This window comes from Cibotium barometz, chromosome 10 (assembly GCF_041138505.1).
Source record: "Cibotium barometz isolate CiBa-2024 chromosome 10, ASM4113850v1, whole genome shotgun sequence".
NCBI lineage: Eukaryota > Viridiplantae > Streptophyta > Polypodiopsida > Cyatheales > Cibotiaceae > Cibotium > Cibotium barometz.
The window spans coordinates 43,426,025-43,447,894 of record NC_141055.1 but is presented as its reverse complement, the minus strand read 5'-3'; the positions used below and the strand labels follow the sequence as shown (position 1 = coordinate 43,447,894).

At 37.9% G+C, this 21,870-nt stretch overlaps 1 protein-coding gene across 1 annotated transcript; it reads right to left on the bottom strand.

Annotated features, from left to right (window-relative positions):
• Window positions 1-12,129: 12,129 nt before the first annotated feature.
• LOC147634941 (protein MOTHER of FT and TFL1-like) lies at window positions 12,130-14,106 on the bottom strand. The gene is made up of 4 exons (XM_086804205.1): window positions 13,185-14,106; window positions 12,905-12,966; window positions 12,760-12,800; window positions 12,130-12,646 (listed from the first exon to the last, which is right to left on the bottom strand). Exons 1-4 carry the CDS (start codon window positions 13,374-13,376, stop codon window positions 12,429-12,431), a joined length of 513 nt encoding a protein of 170 aa, XP_086660331.1. The 5' UTR covers window positions 13,377-14,106; the 3' UTR covers window positions 12,130-12,428.
• Window positions 14,107-21,870: the final 7,764 nt, after the last annotated feature.

Here is a 21,870-nt window from a genome sequence, read left to right as displayed (position 1 = left end):
GAGTAAAGCTTGTTTTATTTTATACATTGATGACTTGCTACTCATAGACCTTAATGTGGAGAAGATTTTAGCCTTCAAGGCTGAATTACATGTGTCATTTGAGATGACAGACTTAGGCTCATTGTATTATTATTTAGGCATACAATTTATACAACATGATGATGGTATTGTGATATTGAAGTCAAAGTGCATACAGAGGCTACTTACACAATTTGGTCTTAAGGACTGTAAGCCTGTTACTACACTAGTAGAGTCACGCGTGCTAGGTTTAATCTCCAAGATGCACGTGTTGATGCATCACTTTATTAGCAGGTTATTAGGTGTCCCATCCATCTACGTATATGAGGCCAAGAATTCTCCCAATTGAGCAAGTTTATGCATAGTCCCAAAAGTAAGCATTGGCATGATTACCAAGTGAGTATTCAAATACTTACAGGCCACTCAGTCCCTTGGCCTATTCTATGCTAAGGGGGTGATATTCAACTACATGTTTTCACAGTGATTGCGATTTGGGCTGGATGTTATGACCCACGAGTGTCATAACATCCCATGGGTCATAACATCAGCTACATGCTTTCAATGATGGGCTGCATGTTATGACATTTGAGTGTCATAACATCAGTTGCATGCTTTTAGTGATTTTGATTTGGGCTGGATGTTATGACATGCGAGTGTCATAACATCATATGTATACTTTTAGTGATTCCGAATGTTATGACACACGAGTGTCATAACATCAGCTGCTTTCAATGATTTTAATTTGGCTAGATATTATGATAGATGAGTGTCATAACAACAGCCACATGCTTTCAGTAATTCCGATTGGGCTAGATGTTATGATGGGTGAGTGTCATAATATGAGCTACATGATTTCAGTAATTCCGATTGGGCTGTTGGATGTTATGACCTATGAGTTTCATCTAATGGCTTTTGCTTTCGGTGATTCTGATTGAGCTAAATGTTATGACACGTGAGTGTCCACTAGTGGCTTTTGCTTTTATCTTCGTGATTCATGTATATCATGGCTCAACAAGAAGCAGCCTATAGTAGTAGCCACTTCAACTTGTGAATATGAGAGCATGGCAGCTTTTATAGTGACTAAGCAAAAGAAAAAATACTATGGAAAAGTATGTTGTGGCTAATAACAAGAGCGTGATGCTCATAAGGAGGCTCTCCTTAGCTAGTCGTCACCTCCTTCTAGGGTTGGTCGTGGACATTTTGGAGTGATATAAGAAGTTCTGCACACTTTCATGTGAGAAAAAACTAAAAGCAAGCTGCTTTAGGGGTTTCAAGGCAAGAAATCATATTTGTAGAACATTTCAAGTTCATACAATCATTGTATAAGCATGTATGACCTATACGGATAGCGGTACAGACATGTGCAAACTGTACAAATAGATCTATACCAATTTGGGCAAGATTATAAATGTTGACTTGTTTTGTAATGTGGCTAAGTAATTTTGTGCCCAAGGTTATCTACAAGGATGTGCACCAACATGTCACCTCTTGAAGTTCATCAGTCAGAGATCAGAGCACAAGGTATTCCAGATATTTCGTATCTTGGTATTTGCAAATTGGCTAAAAAAATTATACCCGTTTCTAAGCTTATGATTCCTAATTATGAAACACAAGTACCACCTATTTAAGGTTTAAAAATTAGATAGTATGTATTACTATAATACATGTGGCAAGATGCAGCCCATGTAATTAGCATGGGTGTAAGTGCTAGGAGCACAAAGGCCTACATATACCCTCCTAAAATTATTTACATGGGTGGTCAACTTAAAAGGCTGATAAACTTATCAAGTTTTCAACCTACACCACTAGATCACATATTGTGAACTACAAGTAGAAACCAATCCCCTACTTCCGTTCTCCAGTATTCCTAGCCTCCCCCCCACATAAAATCCCCCTTACCCCCTAGCTTATAAGCTTAAGCCCACCCTTCCAAAAACCCCCTCCCTTACACTCACGTGACACCATAAGTTATGGCTTATGAATCCCGTGAGAGTTGAAATACTCCTTAGTAATAAAGATATCCAAAAAGGAGGGGCACGTGGGAGGGGGGGACGGGAGGGGACAAGAGGGGAGGGGGGGATGGGATGGGATGGGCATTATAGCCTCAATGTGGTGTTTGTGCACACCTTTATTTATTTATAGTTTTGTGGATATGATTAAGTGGATGTGGCCAATGTTTAATTTACAGTGATGGTAGTAAAGTGTGGCAACAAGGACCTCACCTGCAATGCCTTTAAAGCTTGCAAGATCCTTACTTAATGGAGATGATGTTATTGATATCTTGTAGTGAGGAGTATAGGAGCTTATAAAGAATGGGCGAGACAGTGGCTTCCTATATTTTGGCATGTATTTTGGATACAAGGTGCTCACCATGTTTAAAGGGTATAAAATACACCCCAAGAACTATATTATCTTAAGAGGTAGTTTCTAAACTTACTCTACTCTTGTGGCTTCGGATCTACATAACGGTTGGAGAGAGTGGCCAACACATTGTGGCAAGATGAGTTTTGATTGTTTGTTAGGGTTTATCTGAGGTGATGGTATGTAATTGGATGCACGATGAGATTTGGGATGAAAGGTTGGAAATGCCCTCATCTCTTAAGGAGGGTACGATAACGATTTTGTGAAAAATCTAAAGTGCTCCTTATCAGGGCATGTGAGTAGCATGTCGTCAATGCATAAAAACGATGGCCAAAAAACAACCTTTAGTCCTCTTTACATAGAGGTTACTCTCAGTTAGATTGTTGTAAAAAAAATTGCAACCAAGTATGTGTTTATCTTCTCATACCAAGCTCTAAGAGCTGGCTTAAGGCCATATAAAGCTTTTCTTAACTTGCATACTTTTGACTCATGTCCCTTCTCAACAAAACCATGAGGTTGAGATACATAAACCTCTACATGAAAATCACCATTCTAGAAGGTAGCCTTAATATCCAACTAATGTACATTCTAACCATGATTCTAACCATGATGCGCTGCCAATGCAATGATACCTAATTGTCATCATACGAGATGTGGGTGTAAAGGTCTCATCGTAATATACGCCCATCTCCTAAGCATAATCCTTTGCAATAAGCCTTACCTTGCAGTGACCAAATGCTACCATCAACTTTACGCTTAAGCTTATAAACCCACTTCATATCAATGATCATTTTACCAAAAAGTAAATTTGCTAAATATGAAGTGTCATTTCTTAGGATTCATACTCATCCTACATGGCCTGCATCCAATTATCAGTTTCATGGGCTTCCTCAAAGGAAATAGGTTCCTCTTCATTGCATATACTGGCTATGCGAGCATGATCCATGAAAGAATAAGATGCATGATAAGAACCTACACATGTCCTGCTAGGTAAAAGAGTAGCTAATTTGTTGTCCCACAGCCGTTTTGGCATACTCTCAAACATGTGTATTGCTCCCTTTCCTCATCCACTACATCATCCACAATTGCCTCATCAATAGGTTGATTTTTTGGGCTAAAAATCCAGCTTCAACCAATATTGCAGCACCTTGTTAAGCATTCATTTACTCCACATATGGCTACCTGGCATTGCATAAAATTAGGAGTGTATCAAAGATGTCTTGTGAGTATACATTTTTTTTTAAAAACATAAAAGTATGGGCTGAACTAAGTTCTTAACAAAGTCAACATCTCTACTCACCAAAATCCACTTTGTGGCCAAATGATAGAGTCTCTTTGCTTTCTGGCTAGATGATAGAGTCTATACTCTTTGCTTTTTGAGCTGTATCTCACAAAAATACATTTTACGGCCTTATCATCCTCTTATTGGATTGTTTCTTAGGCATAAAAGCATAAACAAGACAACCAAAAACATGAAAATGAACCGCAAGGCTTCCTACCATTCCAAGCTTCATAAGGGATAATTGTCTGCAAGGCCTTTGGGGCATCTATTTAGCACATAAGTGGCACACATAAATGCCTCCAACCAAAAACATGAGGCAAATATTGGCTTTTAAAACCAGCGTGCCACGCTCATGAGAGATATTTCTTTCTCTCCACCACACCATTTTTATAAGGTGTATATGGCAATGTGCATTGATGTTTTATGCCTCTTTAAGCCATATGGCAATGTGCATTGATGTTTTATGCCTCTTTAAGCGATATATACATCACACTCTTTTAACATATGCTCGTATATGACACTCTTTTGATACTCTCATGAACACTTTGTATGAAGGGTGAAAAATTTACATGCAAACACATTTTCAGCCATAGAAATAAAGTGTCTGAAGCATGTTAAAACCTATGACTTTTCTTTCAATAGATACAGCAAGGTGTTCTTGGGGTAGTCATCAATAAAAGTCACAAAGTACCTAATTGATGGTGTCCTCATAGGACCAGCCCTTATTTGTCCATATTTTAGGAATGATACATGCTGCATCTTGCCCAAAATGCACCCCTCACATACATGTTTGGCAAGGGCCTCAAGATTTGAAAACTCTAACAATATCTCTTACCTTTTAAGGCATAACAAATTGCCGAAATTCAACTGACCAAAGTGGCTATGCCATAGCTTTGCATCACTCATAACATGTGTGGTAGCTGAACAAGAATTATGTGTCAATCGCTCATACCAATCCAACATGTAAATCCTATGTCTTATACCATCGTGATGTCTCCACCATCACTTCAATCATGAATTGTAGTACACCTATCATCATCAATAAATTTGGCCACTAGGCCTACCCTAGCAATGGAAGAGACTAATAAAAAATTCTTTGTATCCGTGGCACAAACAAGACTTCTAAGAGAGTGATTGTCCACCATTTTTAGTTGCAGTAAGAACAACCTTACTAACTCTTTTCATTGGATATGATGATGAGGATCTATTTGCACATGTGATTGTGTGTCCTTGAGGAATAGACTTAAGAGAGGAAAATAAACCACGCTTTCTAGCACCACTATCAAACAAAGACAATTTGCTACTGTAATACAGAAAACCCAAAATCAAACAAAGACAATTTGTGAACTAACACTCATAGTTAACAGCACACTACAAGGTATATCTTCTCCACCTAAAAGGGTAGATCAATATGAGATAATCAAAAGAGTAGCTCAAGGAGAAGATGATAAGGGGGTGAGAGCCAAGCGAACCTTGGGCTGATACCAATTGTTGAAGTGGAGATCAAAGTAGTAGCAACACACAATAGATGTAACAAGCAAGGAGATGACATAGTTAATAGCACACTATAGGGTATACCTTCTCCACCTAAAAGGATAGATCAATCTAAGATAATCAAAAGAGCAGATCAAGGAGTAGATGACAAGGGGGTGAGAAGAAAACCTTGGGCTAATACTAATTTTTGAAGTGGAGATCAAAGTAGTAGCAACACACAATAGATGCAACAAGTAAGGAGAGATATATAGAAGGACAACACTCAAAGTAGATTGATGAAGAAAGTATAAGTGAAGTGACATGATAAGGTCACTTATACACACTCATAAGAGTGTGGCAGTAACTAAAGAATTATGTGCCAATGTTGGTTGTATTTAGTGAGGCATTGTGAAGTATTTAGTGAGGCATTGTGTAGTACATGTAGTAGGTAGTTGGGATATTTGTATTTTGTGTCAAAGATTAGTAATTTATAGGCCAAAATGGAAGGCAATGATGTATTTGGGATCCTATAAGCTTGATGGAACCAACTACCCATTGTGGTCATGTATGATCCACCACATATTGGTTTCCAAATAGTTTAGGGTTTTGGAATATCTTCATTGGCATTAACGCATGCCCTCTCTTGCCACAGCACATGATAATATAGGTACCTTGTAAGGTGACACTAGTTCAGATGTAAGTGTGGCATCTGCCTCCTCCACTCCCGCAATAGAACAAGCCATGTGGGATGAGAGGGATGCATAAGCACATGCATTGGTGACACCTTCTGTGAGAAGAGGAGAATTATTCCTTATATTCACTCATGTAAATCTATCGAACATTCTCGCGATGTGCTTTACTAGGTGCATAATAAAGCACGAATGGCCTACTTGCACAAGTAATTAGAGTTTGAGCATATTATTGAAGAAGATCTAATGGAAGAATTCCTCATGAGGATTAAATATCTCATGGATCAACTTGCATGTATTGAGATGAGGCCTATCCGGATAGTCTACCATTCTCGTAACTTTATCGGATTCATACCAGGGTTTTGCATCCACACTCGGGCTTCTAATGATGAAGGGTAACCCAATGCCCTGATGAGTTGGTTGCAGTGCTCTTACAAGAAGAGAAATCTCGATAAAACCAAACTAGTACACATGTGGGAGATCAAGATGCAATAAAAAAGGTAAAGGCAAAGCCCTTTCTTAGGGTAGCTACTATAAGCCAAAGGCAAAATCAACCTAGTCTTTTGGAAAGGATGTTGAGAAGGGGAGTGATAAGCCTAAGAAGAAAGGAAAATGCAACTACTCTTAGAAGACAAGCCATTATATCAATGAATGTAAAAAAAGGTTGGATAAGGAGAAGAAGAAAGAGTCAAGCATGGCCTTGACTGACGTATCAGCACCAAGTATTGAAAAGAACGAGTTAGCAAACTAGGCATAGTATGATTGGGCATTCATTGTGCACTGCAACCATGATCCTTATGTCTATGATGTATGCATGTCACTGATAGATCAGCATGCCTACGGTACTTTGATAATACGCATTACTTCTCAAGGTGATTTATTTTCCTCCCTTGAGTTTGTTCCTCAAGAATGCACAGTCATGTGTGCGAGAAACTTCTTATATCCAATGAAAGGAGTTGGTAAGGTTGTTCTCACTATTACAAATGGTGGACAAGCACTCTCTCAAAAGTCTTTTTTGTGCCAAGGATAAAAAAGAACTTTTTCTTAGTCTCTTCCATTGCTAGGGTAGGCCAAGTGGTCAAATTTGTTGATTACAAAGTGTATAGTTCATGATTGAATTGATGGAGACATCAATGTGGTATAAGCCATGGGCTTTACATGTTTGACAGGTATGAAAGATTGGCACATAACCTTGTTCAATTAATGCCACATGTGTTATGAATGATGCATAGTTATGGCATGCCCACTTTGGTCAAGGAAATTTCAGCACCTTAAAAGGCAAGAGATGGTGTTAGAGTTTCCAAGGCTTGAGGCCCTTGAAAAAATGTACGTGAGGCATGCATTTTAGGCAAGACGCAACAGACATCATTCCCAAAATATAGATCTATAAGGGCTATCCAAAAATCATAACTTATACATAGTGATGTACATGGTCCTATGTGGACACCCCATCGATCAGGGGATATCTCTTCTTTGTGGGATATCTCTATTTTGTGAATTTTATTGATGACCTATCTAGGAACACCTAGGTGTATCTACTGAAATAAAATTCATAGGTATATCTCTACTTTGTGACTTTTATGTATGACTACTCTAGGAACACCTGGGTGTACCTATTGAAAGCAAAGTCATAGGTTTTAACCTCGTTTTAACATGCTTCAGACACTTTGTTTCTACGCAACACCTAGGTGTATTTGTTGAAAGCAAAGTCAAAGGTTTAACATGCTTCAGACACTTTGTTTCTATGGCTAAAAAATGTGTTTGCATATAAATTTGCCTTCATACATATCAAAATGGGGAGTATATGTCAAATGAGTTTCATGTATATATAGTTGAAAGAGGCATACAACATCAATGCACAGTGCCTTATACACCTTAGCAAAATGGTGTGGCTGAGAGGAACAACATATCTCTCATGAAGATGGTACGCTGCATGGTTAAAGGCTAGTATTTTTTGCGTGTTTTTTGGTTTACAGGAATTTGTGTGTGCCACGTATGTGCTAAATAGATTCCCCACTAAGGCCTTGCAGCAATTATCCCTTATGAAGCTTGGAATGGCAAGAAACCTTATGGCTCATTTGTGTGTTTTTGGTTGTCTTGTTTATGCTCTTGTGCCTAAGCAACAATGCATTAAGCTAGATGATAAGGTGATAAAATTCATTTTTGTGGGATACAACTCAGAAAGCAAAGAGTATAGACTCTATCACACACAAAGTGGATTTTGGTGAATAGAGATGTCTTTGTTGAGAGAACTCAGTCTAGCCCATGCTTTTATGCAAAAAATAGTAAAATGTATACTTATACGACATCGTTGATACACTGCTACCTTTGTACAATGCTAAACAGCCAAATGTAGAGCAAATGAGTGCTCAATAATGTGTTGCAGAGTCAGCCTATACTGGCTGAAGCTCGAATTTCAGCCCACACATCAACCTATTGATGAAGAAATTATGGATGATGCAGTGAATGAGGAAAGGCCAACCATACAAGTGTCTAAGAGTATGCCAAAATGGTTGGTGCAAACATTGCATGGCAATAAATTAGCTACACTTTCACCTAGTAGGACACGTGCAAGTTTTCATCATGCATCTTATTCTAAGAGTATGCCAGAATGGTTGGTGCAAACATTGTAGGACAATAAATTAGCTACACTTTCACCTAGCAGGACACGTGTAGGTTTTCATTATGCATCTTATTCTTTTGTGGACATTGCTCTCATTGCCAATATATGCAATAAAGAGAAACCTATTTCATTTAAGGAAGCACATGCAAATGATCATTGGATGGAGGCCATGTAGGATGAGTATGACTCAATCCTTAAAAACGACACTTGGTATTTAGCAGATTTTCCTTATGGTGAAAAGGCCATTGGAACAAAGTGGGTTTTGACTATGATCAAGTGTATTATTCCATTCATAGCACATTATGGTTAGAATGTACATCATTTGGATATAAAGACACCTTCTTGAATGGTGATTTGCATGAGGAGGTTTATTTATCTCAACCTTATGGTTTTGTTGAGAAGGGATAGGAGTCAGAAGTATGCAAGTCAAGAAAAGCTTTATATGGCCTTAAGGAGATTCCAAAAGCATGGTATGAGAAGATAAAGCATAATTGATTGCAAATGGTTTTTTTGCAACAAAAATCCAACTGAGAGTACCCCCTCTATGTAAAGAGGAGTAGAGATTATTTTTTGGTCATCATTTTATACGTTGATGTGGGGCAGACATATTGGTCACAAGCCCTAATCAAGAGAAGATTTCAGCCTTCAAGGGTTAATTACATGTGTCATTTGAGATGATAGATTTGGGCTCATTGCATTATTATTTAAGTATACAGTTTATGTAGCGTGATGATGGTTTTGTGATGTTGAAGTAAAATTACATACAGAGGCTAATTATATGGTTTGGTCTTGAAGACTGTAAGCATGTTGCTACACTAGTAGAGTAAGGCACTAGGATTAGTCTCCAGGATGCACGCGAACCATTTGATGCATCACTTCATCAACAAGTTATTGGGTGCCTCATCTATCTATGTAATACGAGTCCAGACATTCAGTTTGGGGTCTCCCAGTTGAGCAAGTTTATGCATAGTCCTAAAAGTACGCATTGGCAGGATACCAAGCAAGTATTCAGCTACTTATAGGGAACTCAGTCCCTTGACCTATTCTATGCTAAGGGGATGATATTCAGTTGTATGCTTTCAATGATTCTAATTTAGGCTGGATGTTATGACATGCAAGTTTCATAACATTAGTTGCATAGTTTCAGTGATTTTGATTGGGTTGGATGTTATAACATGTGAGTGTCTACTAGTGGTGTTACAGGTATATATTTTATCATATTTTTGATGCATAATGATCTTGATTTAATGTGTGCAGATGTGCGAATGTACACAAGGTTATTTTATGAGTTATTTTTGTTGGCCACGTGCCAAATGTTTGTACAAATTATTTATGCATGCTTTTGCATGGCGTTGCTATATTCCTAGCACATCGGCTAGAAGAGTTTTGATTATTTATACTTAGCGTATGAACAAGCTCTAGTGCTTGAGCTATTTTTGTAAAAAGTGGAAAAGCAAAGCCTAATTTTGTATGCACTACTATTAATAGCTCCTTGGGCTATTTATTGAATACAATTCTCGAAATACTCATGTCATGGAAGTGGAGCTACACGCATGAGGAGGGAGATTGCAGCCAATCTTATGTTCTTTGATTTTATGCACTTGAGTTATGCTATGGTATCTATGGTTTATTGTTATTATTTATTAATTTGTGGATTAATTAATTCTCCGTGTACCTTGGTCCTTGTAACAAGTGGCTTTTCTTTTACCAATTTCGATTAGGCTGGATGTTATAACATGCAAGTGTTCACTAGTGGCTTTTCTTTTACCAATTTCGATTAGGCTGGATGTTATAACATGCAAGTGTTCACTAGTGGCTTTTGCTTTTACCAATTCCAATTAGGCTAGGCGTATGACACACAAGTGTGTCCACTAGTGACTTTTTCTTTCATCTTGGTAATTCATGTAGTGGACATGTGAGTGTCCACTAGTGGTTTTTGCTTTCATCTTGGTGATTCATGTATATCATGGCTCAACAAGAAGCAACCAATAATGGCCACTTCAAGTTGTGAAGCTAAGTACAGGGTAGCTTTTACAGTGACTAAGCAAAAGAAAAAACACTATGAAAGAGTATGTTTATGCTCATAAGAGCTTGATGCTTGTCAATGAGGCTCTCCTTAACTAGTCGTCGCCTCCTCCTAGGGTTGGGTCGTGGACATTTTGGAGTGATTTAACAAGTCCTACACACTTTCATGCGAGAAAAAGCTAAAAGCAAGTTATTTTACCAATTTCAAGGTTGGAACTCATATTTACAGCACATTTTAAGTTCATACAATTGTTGTATGAGCATGTACGAACTATGTACTGTGGTTAAGCTTTTAATTTTATGCCCAAACCTTTGCCCAAGGTTATCTACAAGGATGCGCTACTGGTGCACAATGTTGCCTCATGAAGTGCGTCAATAGTTAGATATCTAAGCACGTGGTATTCTAGATATTTTGTATCTTGGTATTTTCAAATCGGCCATATGTACTTGGATAATTTGGTGTTCTCCCACAGGGAGAAGTCCCCAAATCTTATACAATTGAAATAGCTTTATAATAAGGATATCCAAAAAGGGAGGGAAAGGAGGAGGGGAGGGGACATTACATCCCGACTCCCCAATGTGGTGTCTATACATATACTTTTATTTATTAAGTGGATTTGGCCAATGTTTAATTTACATTGATGGTAGTAAAGTTTGGCAAGGGTCTAACCTTTAATGTCTTCAAGGCTTAAAAGATCCTTAGTGGAGATGATGTTGATATCCTGTATGGAGATAGTTGCTAGTGTTTAAAGAGGGATCACCCTGAGAGTTTGGATGGTCTTTTTTATGAGTTATGTCCAGTCGTAGAAAATTGATGACTTACACATGTAGTAGAACTAAGAGGATAATCTGATGTAGAGATGCTAGACCTGTGCGCACTAGAGATTAATTTACCAAAGAGTAGACTAAGTTTAGAAACTACCCCTTAAGACCATATCTATTCAAACTTGCGTGTGCTAGAGATTGATTCACCAAAGAGTAGACTAAGTTTAGAAACTACCTCTTAAGACCATATCAACAAGTTCTTGGGGTGTATTTTATACCCTTTAAACATGATGGGCACCTTGCATCCAAAATACATGCCAAAATATAGGAAGCCACCTTCTCTGCACTGTTTGTAAGTGCGTATACCCTATTCATGTGTTCAAGCCACTATATAAAAATCTCCTCCATACATTTTTGAGACATTTTAGGACCCCCTAATGTAAAAAATCTTTTGCACAGTTTTATAATATCCTACTAGTTTTGTGTATATCCCCCTGGAAACACTAGACCTACATTCCTTTGTTTTTGTTGGATTTAATTACATGAAAATATGCATAAGATCTAGAGACTTGAATAAGCGAAGGCCACTTTCATATAAGATAAGCAAAAGAGAGCCACTCAGGCATCAATCATCAATTGAAAAGACTAGGTCTACTTTTATTTAAAGAGAGCAAAAGCTAGAGCTAAGAAAATCATTATGCAAGAATGACATTAAATTTTATAGAGAACATTTATCTACACAATTGCGCTTAAAATGGGTATGTAATTAACAAGAGAGAAGATAAATCATCACAATGTTGATGATGGCACATGGCTCTCTCTCTCTCTCTCTCTCTCTCTCTCAATAAAGGAGGAGGCATAGTATAGATATTGGACAATAAGCTTGCCAAAAATGAAAAACTAACTTCCAAAGCTTACATATATATTTCACAAACGAGCAACCCGTTTTAAACATAAGAGAGTTTACAACGACTACAACCACCGTGAGCAAGGGAGGAGGGGGGCATCCCACGAACTCAAAAACCACAAAAAATGGGCTAGAAAGCTGGGGAGCTGCAAAAAGAGTGGAAGTTGGGAAAAGAGAGTGTGTGCGTGTGTGTGAGTTTTTTAAAATTAAACAGTGCATGTTGGATCACCTCTAAAGCCAAGCGTGAAGAGAAAGACAGAGTGGTGGTGGTGGTGGGTTTCGTTTCTAGCGTCTCCTGCCTCCTGCTTGCTTTTGGGCATTGAAGTAGACGGCAGCCACAGGCAAGCCAAGATCACAAGTGAAGGCAAACTCCCTGGTGCTGAAGTTGTTGCGGTACATTGGGGGCATCACAAGAAGAGGCTCATCTTGCTTGAACAGCACAAACACATAGCGGTGTATCCCTATCAATGGCTTTGGTGGCTCATAGTGAAGAATCTCCAAACCTATTATAACAACACACCCCCGTTACACTACATTACCTGAACTTTGTATCATCACAACAACTTCATTAACCACGCTTAAAAGATGCTTGCATTAAATTAACATTGATCATCACCTTGGCTTGCATCTCCCCCAGCTGGAATGTCCGTGACAATCCTGCATCACAAGGTGGCCAATTTAGTCCCCTTTTTTTTTTTGTTCAGATATCAATTAAAACTATTAAAATCTCTGTAAGCTCTATGAATTGTGAGACCTTTTACCAGTGAACCCACTCTCGGGACGATGGCTCGCTTGGGCTGGGAGCATCTGGGTCTATCATAACCTGCATTCAGAATTCATGCACAATCAAAAATAATCATAATTAGTCCCAATTTGCCAAACTAAATTTCTAAAATGGATCATGTTAATCAAAAAGCATGGTGGCAAATCATGTGTATCACACAAATAAATGCTGGGATAATTTTCCCCCTTTTTATAAGCATAAAGAAAATGTTTAAACTGTCCAAAAAGGAGAGAAAAAAAAAAGATGAGATAGATTACCAAGGTGTAGAGGCCATTATGGCCACCGATGCGAACACGGGGGCGGTCGGTCAGAGCAGTGGTTTTGATCTCGCAGCCATTGTTCACCTGGCGGATGGGGTAGGTCACCGCCATCTCTGCACTAGGTGTGAACATGTCTATGACATCCCCGATCACCCTCCCCACTATAAGCGGCTCTGTAGATCTGGCCATCTCTTCCACCAACCCCCCAAATTAAAGAAAATTGTAACCTTAATCTTGACCTTAATCTGCACAACTGCTGCTTGCTCGTACTATCACGGCCCGCAGGTGGCTATCTATATAGGGGTTGAGAGAATCATTCTTGCGGTCAATTTTATGATGATAGTAATTATGGGGTCCGAAACCGTGGCACTTTTGATACACACACGCAGGTAAAGATCCTTTTCAAGTGCCAGGAACTTAAATTATTGAAATCATTATGCCATGAGAGATTTCCAGAACGGAAATATTCTGCATGTGTGAAGATTAGAGGACCACGACGCAAGATCTGTGAGGCAGAATCAAAGCTTGTGATGAAGCGATGGGAGAAAGGGACAATGTGTGAATGTGTGAGAGAGAGAGAGCTGTGCAGAGAGAAGCAAGAGTAGCTCTGTGGCTATGTGGACTCTGAGTTGTAGGGGTTAGAAGGGGGAGAGAGAGAGAGAGAGAGAAAGAGAGACTAACTTGTGGAATGTGGAAAGACGAGAGAATCAATGGCTCCGATAGAAGGGGGAGGGAGAGAGACAGAGAGAAAGAGAGACTAACGTGTGGAATGTGACAGAGATGAGAGAATCAATGGCTCCGATAACCACGACGAAGGAGAAGAGAGAGATGAGGAGAGTCGGGAGAGAGAGTACGCAAAAAAAGAGAGAGCATGTACGCGAGCATGTAGAGAGAGAGAGGAGAGTCATTGGCCCCTTCTAGAGTACCCAAAAGAGAGAGTACAGACTATATAGAGAGAGAGAGAGTTTTATTGACCCTTCAACTAAAAATCTTACACTCTACCCGAGGCGTACTAAAAAAACTTACCGGCCACGTTTGAGAGTAATGTACATTGTAGAGAGAATAAAAAAAGATTGTTCGTTAGTTTGTTTTAAGATATCTATTCATCGGATATGGAGAGAGTGTGTGTCTGTGTAGAGAGAGAGTGTGTTTGGAAGTTAATATTATTAGTATTAGAGAGATTTTGTATGTGTCTTTATTTTTTTCCTTTCTTTTCATTTTATAATCGTTTAGAAAATCGCGACTCATTTTTTTTTATAATCGTTTAGAAAGTCGTGACTCGTACTATCTAGGGGATTGCATTGTCTCGTCAGAGATTGCACCATCCTAATTACGGGACATTCACTTCACCACAATGGACGTCTAACCTCTTAGCCCCAGATTGTACCATCCCAATTATGAGATATTCACTTCACCACAATGGACATCCAACTCCAAGTGGTTACGTAACTTACGTTCATTTCATTTTGTCACGGTGTGGGCTTAAACCCGGGTTCTTTTCTGGACACTTCAGCTTTTTTTTTTTTACCAACAAGCGCAAGAATTAATTAAGAGAGACAGAATTTACACAGTCTGGCTGAGAATTTTTTTTTTTTTCTGGACACTTCAGCTTAAACACAGGTTCTTTTCTAGACACTTCAATGCCCTATCCAGTCCACCAATGACCCAAAGGACATGTATGTGTTTTTTTTAATGCCCTATCCAGTCCACCAATGACCCAAGGACATGTATGTGTTTTTTTTGTTAATTGGACAATTTAAAAAAACGTCCAATTTAATTAATAGTACTATCCAAAGTGCACATTTTAATTAAATCGGCGGGGGATCATTAAAAAAAGTGCCCGTTTCCCAAAGATCCCCTTCGGCGGGACCCCGCTCTCCACGTGCCCCCTGCCATCCGCCTCCAACCTCCACGTGTTAGCCCATCTTTTCGTACTTTTTGCCTGACACATTAGCATCAAACCTATCTGCGTTGCCACTTGTCACCACCTACGCGCTTGCCGAATACGACCCAATTATCAAATGTACGTTTTTCAATTTCTTTTATTGGCCTCGCACGCCTTTCGATATGAGTCATGGCTCGATCCCTATCATGGGTAGGTACCTTTTTGATGTTGTGAAATGAAATTAACCCCGGGGCCTGAGCCATCTGCCCTCTCCATGTGTCGTTACTTTGCTTAAGCACTTTAAAAAAAAACATATTACAAGTTCCCTTTTCTTTTGCCAAAGAACAAGAATATTTTGGTTCTTCTATGCAATCTAACCCATGATCACCAAAGAGTTCTACATAGGTAAAAAGCACCCCCTAGACCACCTACAACCTCCGGGCTTGCCTTTTATCGGCCGTCATGTCCTTTCTGGAGCTTCAAAAACCTACAAAAATATTTGAAACCCATCAAAAAATTACATGTAATTTATGTGAAAGGCAACTGTGTTCAAGCTTGCTCATGCATTTGAGAAAATCCACTACCAATCTCCAAAGGCAAAAACCTACAAGCTTGCAAGTTCTACCCAGTGTTTGGGCCAACCCATGTACCCATGTCCCTCAACTTAACCTCCCGCTCCCACCGTTTGAAAATTCAAAATGGCGGGTTGAGATCTTCTCTAACAAAAATTGAGCCATTGAAAAAAAATGCAATAATAGTGTCAATTTTTGAAAAGTGTGGCTATTTTCTTCTAATTTTTGGCTAGGTGAAAAATGAAGAGGAAATTTCCTTTAAAATTGGTTTATAGAATGCTGGTTCTACCCTTACGTCACACCAGGAGTCGCATAGACCCTATGAAGTGTGAACGACCATATCTTCTTCTCATAAAGAGAGCTAATCAAAAGCCCACACATACACATAAAGTGTAAGTCTTTTGTTTCCTTCATGATTATCAAGCCCTAAAGTGTAAGTCTTTTGTTCCCTTCATGATTATCAAGCCCTTCAAGCCATCCTCTTGAAATAAATGATCATTCATAAGTGGGTCAAGTTTAAAGAGGGGCTTGAATCTTAAACATGTGGTATTAAAAAAATTCAATATAGTAAAACCCCAAAACATGTAACATGTACATGCATTCCCACTCTCTCACTTGTGCTTTTTGATAATTCTTAATAATATCTTCCTTATTTCCAAGCTTATTATAATATTTTTCATGAATACAATATAATAAAACCCCAAAACATGTACACGAACACTCATTCCCACTCACTCTCCTTGTGCTTTATTATAATAATTAACAAGGTCTTTCTTATTTCCAAGATTCTTCTAACAAATTGACATGATTTTTTTATATATTAGATACCCAAGGCTTTTTTGAAAATGTCATTTCACACACATTTTGCTTCTTTCAAATTTGGCTCTTCTTCTTCATGCCTTACTTTTACATCTTCTCAAATTTGGGGGGTGTGGGCACGCTCACATGCGTCCTCTCTCTCTCTCTCTCTCTCAATTTAGTTTTCTTTTATTTGATGTAATGTTACTTTTTATGGACTAGATTATACATAAGACCTTCATGGTCTTCATATATTGGTCCCATAAGACCTTCATGATCTTCATTTATGTATTCACGTATTGGTCTTTGACCTTCCATAGACATTAGTAGAACTGTGTGTGTGTGTGTGTGTGTGTGTGTGTGTGTGTGTGAGGGAGAGGGACAGAGAAGAATAAAGTTTTATTTACCATCTATAGAAGGTCAAAATGTGTGTGTGTGTGTGTGTGTGTGTGTGTGTGTGTGAGAGAGAGAGAGAGAGAGAGAGAGAGAGAGAGAGAGAGAGAGAGAATAATAAAGTTCTAATTAACGTCTATAGAGAAGGTCAAAATGACCTACGAGACCAATACATGAATACATAAATGAAGACCATGAAGGCCTTAATCAAATCCAATCCATAAGAGGACTAGTAAACCAAACAAATAACTAAGCTAAGAAACACGTCCTAATTATCATCTCTTATCTCACTCTACAACATACAACATTTGCATGATGCTGGTCTCAGTAGAGAGAGAGAGAGAGAGAGAGAGAGAGAGAGAGAGAGAGAGAGAGAGAGAGAGAGAGAGAGAGAGAGAGAGAGAGAGAGAAATGTTTATAAACTCCGTTTGTAGAGCAAAGCCTTGAATGACCCAATTTTTAATCAAGAAGTATTTATGCTCCATGTGAAGCTCAATATGTACAAATAGGTTATGCAAACAATCCATACATTTTCTACTTTACAATATATAATGTCATTAGCATTAATTATTTTAAAAAAATAGTGGACTTAATAGGTTTTACAAAAACAATCCATGCATTTGCTATTTGGATTAATTATTTTAAAATGGAAAAGACATAATCTCTACATGAAGTCTTCGTTTTGGGTTACACGGACTTAATAGGGATAAAAATATTGGCCATAAGATGACTACTTTAAATAAATTACTCATTCTTTAAATTTAAGAAATAACACACAAGCTAACAAACTCAAGTGCTTAAATAAATATTCTAATTACAAGGCAATCATTACACTCAAAACTTTAATTAGCTTGAGAATTGGTAAAGTCAAGTAGCAATCAAGTTTTTAAAAGCCTTGGCATAGTTCATATGTATCCTTTAGAGAAAGTTAACATCATACCCTAACTAGACAAAGCTTCTCAAGTAATAAACGATCAAAATAAACTAGACAAAGCTTCTCAAACGATAAACCATCAAAGTAACTCTAATGAAATTTAAAAATGTGGCTTTATTTAGATAACCCTACAAAGACACTTTGGAGGATGCTTTCTTGAAAGAATTTTAGAGCAATTTCCGTATAAACACAGGATCACATCATGTGCTATTTGGAAGGGACTATTTTTTCAAATAGGATGAGTCGTCTTACTAAACTAAATTCTTGAAATGACCCATGTCATGTGAAGTCATCATCTAGATTCTTGAAAGATACGCATAGCAAAAGTATAAAGATCACTTTTTGCACCCTTTTCTTCTTGATGCTTCTTCAACAAGGATATAAAATATAGACGTGTAAGAAAGTGAATTCTAAATAGTAGTTTCTAAATGAATTCTAAATGAACTTTAATAGCTTTTGATATGTTTAATTTCTAAATGAATTCCAATTGAACTTTAATAGCTTTTGATATGTTTAGTTTCTTTGTTGCATTTGACTTTTATACTACATGCACCTCTTTTATACTACATGCACCTCTTTTATACTACATGCACCTCTTTTATTTCAAAGGAACTGAAATAAAAGAAGGAAGTAGATTCATGTGGTTGAGGGTGGTAAGCAATTTTTTTGAAAAAGATAGTAGTGTTGTAAAATCATGAAAGTAAGCTTTAGCCTCATGAATGATTTCACTAGAATAAATAATAATTTATACATAGGGTGAGATCAAAAGAGTTGTCTTGGTGGAGACTTCTCATAGATAGCACTTCTAACATGTTTCCATGCAAACATTAGACTATGTTTCTTCTCGCAAAATATAAAGGAATTCTAAGGAGGTCTTCCTCAAACATCAAGAGCTAGTAAAATTCTTTCCCCCTGAGCTTTACAACCAAGATAAAATATGCACTATTTTCAAATGAAAAGCTATTTTTCAAGTTCCTTAAAAAATAATTGGGTTATTTTGAAGGTAATAATTTATTATTAAGACCCAACTTCTCACTTTGACATAAAAATCATTAAAATTACAAGACACTTTAGAAAACTTTAAGAGAAAAACTCTAAATATTATTTGTAAAAGTAAAGAATATAAATTTACTAGTGAGTTTTATATCTATATAGTATAAGTTTGTATACATAATGTTTTGTTATCATGTATAGATCACTATCTCCTTAGACATAAAAACCAATAAGGTGCTAAAAAGGATATTGTGCTAAAGAACCAAATGATTTTACCCATGAGTCAACTCCAATCTTTTATAATTGGAGATATGGAGTAGATTTAGATAATCACAACTTTGGAATGGACTTTGGTATGGCACGAAGGTTAGATCTTTATAGTTACAGTAACACTCAAGGCCATCTGATTCTTAAACAACTTGCCATATGTATATCTAAACCAAATAACAAGTCTACATAATAAATGAACCATTCTTTAATATCCTTGTGTCATGGGGTAGATCAAAGAGCATAAATGCATAAACCATGGTATCTATATTTGAATATGTAAAAAAAATGGCATACTTAGCCTTCTCTGCTAGCACAATCATGATTCCCTTGGTTTTATCACACACTTAAACTATATATTTTGTTTTGAATGCCACCGTGAAAGTAGGGGAATATATAGATTCAACAAAAGGGATGTAAGAAAAACTTTAAGAAACATTATACCTCACGGATGATTAAACTCCATCTCTAATCCTAACCGTGTGAAAAGACCCTAGTTCTTTAAGATACATAGGCTCTCTCATTTAAAGTGGATGAGGCCCTTATTAAATGTTTGATCTTGCCATGAATTAACTAAGGCCCTAATTATTTGCTTAAGATACATAGGCTACTTTTGTTAAAGTGGATGAGCTCTACTTAATGTTGCGTCCCTCCACAGGGTAGGATTGCTATGAAGCAAGGGTCCCATAGGCATTTTCACCTCTAATGACAAAAAAGTCATCAAGCTGGCTACATCCCATGGTCTGTATGCTACCTCAATTTCCCTAAATAGATAGTCAATCCCACCGTTGCACTTCATCCATTGTTTCAAGCATTATATTCATGAGGTCATCTCCCAACCCAGTCATGGAGCTAAGTTCTTGCTCCTCCCCTTGTTCTTGAATTGGTTCTGGAATGTCCAGTTCTCTTTTTTGCCTTATGTCCTCTCACTATCACAAGAGTTTTATTGCTTTTTAGCTTTTGTTCAATTTATCCCGTGGCTTCTCTAATAAAGTGTCTCAATCTCTTTTTAGGGGCTTTTTGTATAGGAACACACTTTTAGCTAGAACCCATTGACCCTATTTCTATAGTATCCTCATCAAAACCATCCTAAATAAGGGACACTCTTTTGGCTAGAACCCATTGACCCTGTTTCTATAGTGTGTCCTCGGTTAGAACCATTTTGGATAAGGACCATTGAGTCTCCCTTTCCTTCTTCTTTGGCCGTCTCCTCCTACCTTTTCTAAAGTGAGCGTAACCAATGACTAGTGAGCATATACCTTGTCTTTGTGCATTTGGTGGGCCTAAGCAGGAGTTAGCACATTTAATAGTGCTATAATTCATCTTGGTTGTATTCTTATTAAGTGGAGGCTTTTTGCAAGATTAGTGGAAGTTGTTGCTTCCCCACTACTTAACTTGTATATGGACAATGCTTTATTAGATGGTCCACTCCACACTTTGTACATGTAAATGATGGTGTTGTTATGGAGCTTGCTGTGAGCAAAAGAAACTAGTTTGTGTGGGAACTTTGCTACCTACTGAGATGAGGTCCTTGGCAATGATAACATTGCAATGCAGTTCTTCGAGCTTACTGAACATAAGCAACCGATTTGTGTGGGCACTCTACTACCTGATAAGGTCCTTTTTGCAATGATAACATCGCACAATGGGTCTCTCCAAGTTGTTGCATTCATGTCTCTGAATGTTAACTCCACACTTTGTACATGTAAATACTAGAGTCATTATGGAGCTTGCTGAGCAAAAGCAACAACTTGTGTGGGCACTCTACTACCAAGTGAGGTCCTTGGTAATGATAACATTGCGATGGGGATCTCCACGTTATTTCCCCATTGTAAAGATAACATTGCAACGGGGCTTTCTGAGTTGTTGCATTCATGTCTCTCACCTTCCATTGGACGCAGGTTTAAAACATGAGCAACTTGCATAATGTAGAAATCGGGGGGCACAATATCATGTGGCTCCTCATAATAGTTATTATTAGGCTCAAACTCACAAGGGTATTCACTTTCTTCAATGGTTCTTTGACCAAAAATTTATTGATTGGGATAACTTTGGTAAAGGTGGTTGTGGTGATAGGACAAGTGGTGGTAAATTCCTTATGCATAACCTTGTCCTAGCATGGGTGTAGGTCTAGTATTACCACTATGGGGGGTTATTGGTGCTGATAAAGCTAGGATTTGTCTTTGTACTAGCAATTGAGCACCATATCTACACATGTATATTTCACGATTCACTACAAGTATCTGTAATGTGCGCAATAGAGCAATGGCATGGGTCACAGATACATGCATTCAGTGCTTGTATGATTTTGTCTACATATTAAGAAGGCAAATAGCTCTTATCTTGGGTATGAGTGTTTATCATTGGGAGGCTCCCTTGCATCCTTTAGCTTGACCTTTTCAAGGATGGTCATGGTTAATGCATCGACAATCATATTTTTTTACCTACCTTTCCCTAGTATCTAGGTCATGGGCAACTTAATACTCTAGACAGTGCAACCAAGGATGGAGCCTTGTTTTCCTCATGTTGGGGTAATTCTAACATGTTATCCTCAAAATTATAGAGTTGTGCCACTAGGCTCTACTCGCTCTTCTTACAAATCTTAGTAGAAATACATTCTTAAGCCAAGCAAAATCAACCTTGTCCTGTAGCTTTATAGTCCTCCTTTCCACCTGATGTTAGGGAAAATGAATATCTCTTTGTGAGCTCATCAATGGGTCCATATGTTTCATAAATAGACTCAAATATTTCCACATATTGGATGAGATCACCATCTCCATTAAAGCTTTGCATGAGTTTTGTAATGTGGTATGGCTTCATGGGGTTTTGCCTCAAGGGCAT

Excerpts from the sequence above, each read along its gene's own strand:
- LOC147634941 (XM_086804205.1), bottom strand. The coding sequence starts at position 13,376 with ATGGCCAGATCTACAGAGCCGCTTATAGTGGGGAGGGTGATCGGGGAT. Across the intron at positions 12,967-13,184 it reads ATAATGGCCTCTACACCTTG|GTTATGATAGACCCAGATGC; the intron begins GTAATCTATCTC and ends TTCTGAATGCAG. Across the intron at positions 12,801-12,904 it reads TCCCGAGAGTGGGTTCACTG|GATTGTCACGGACATTCCAG; the intron begins GTAAAAGGTCTC and ends CTTGTGATGCAG.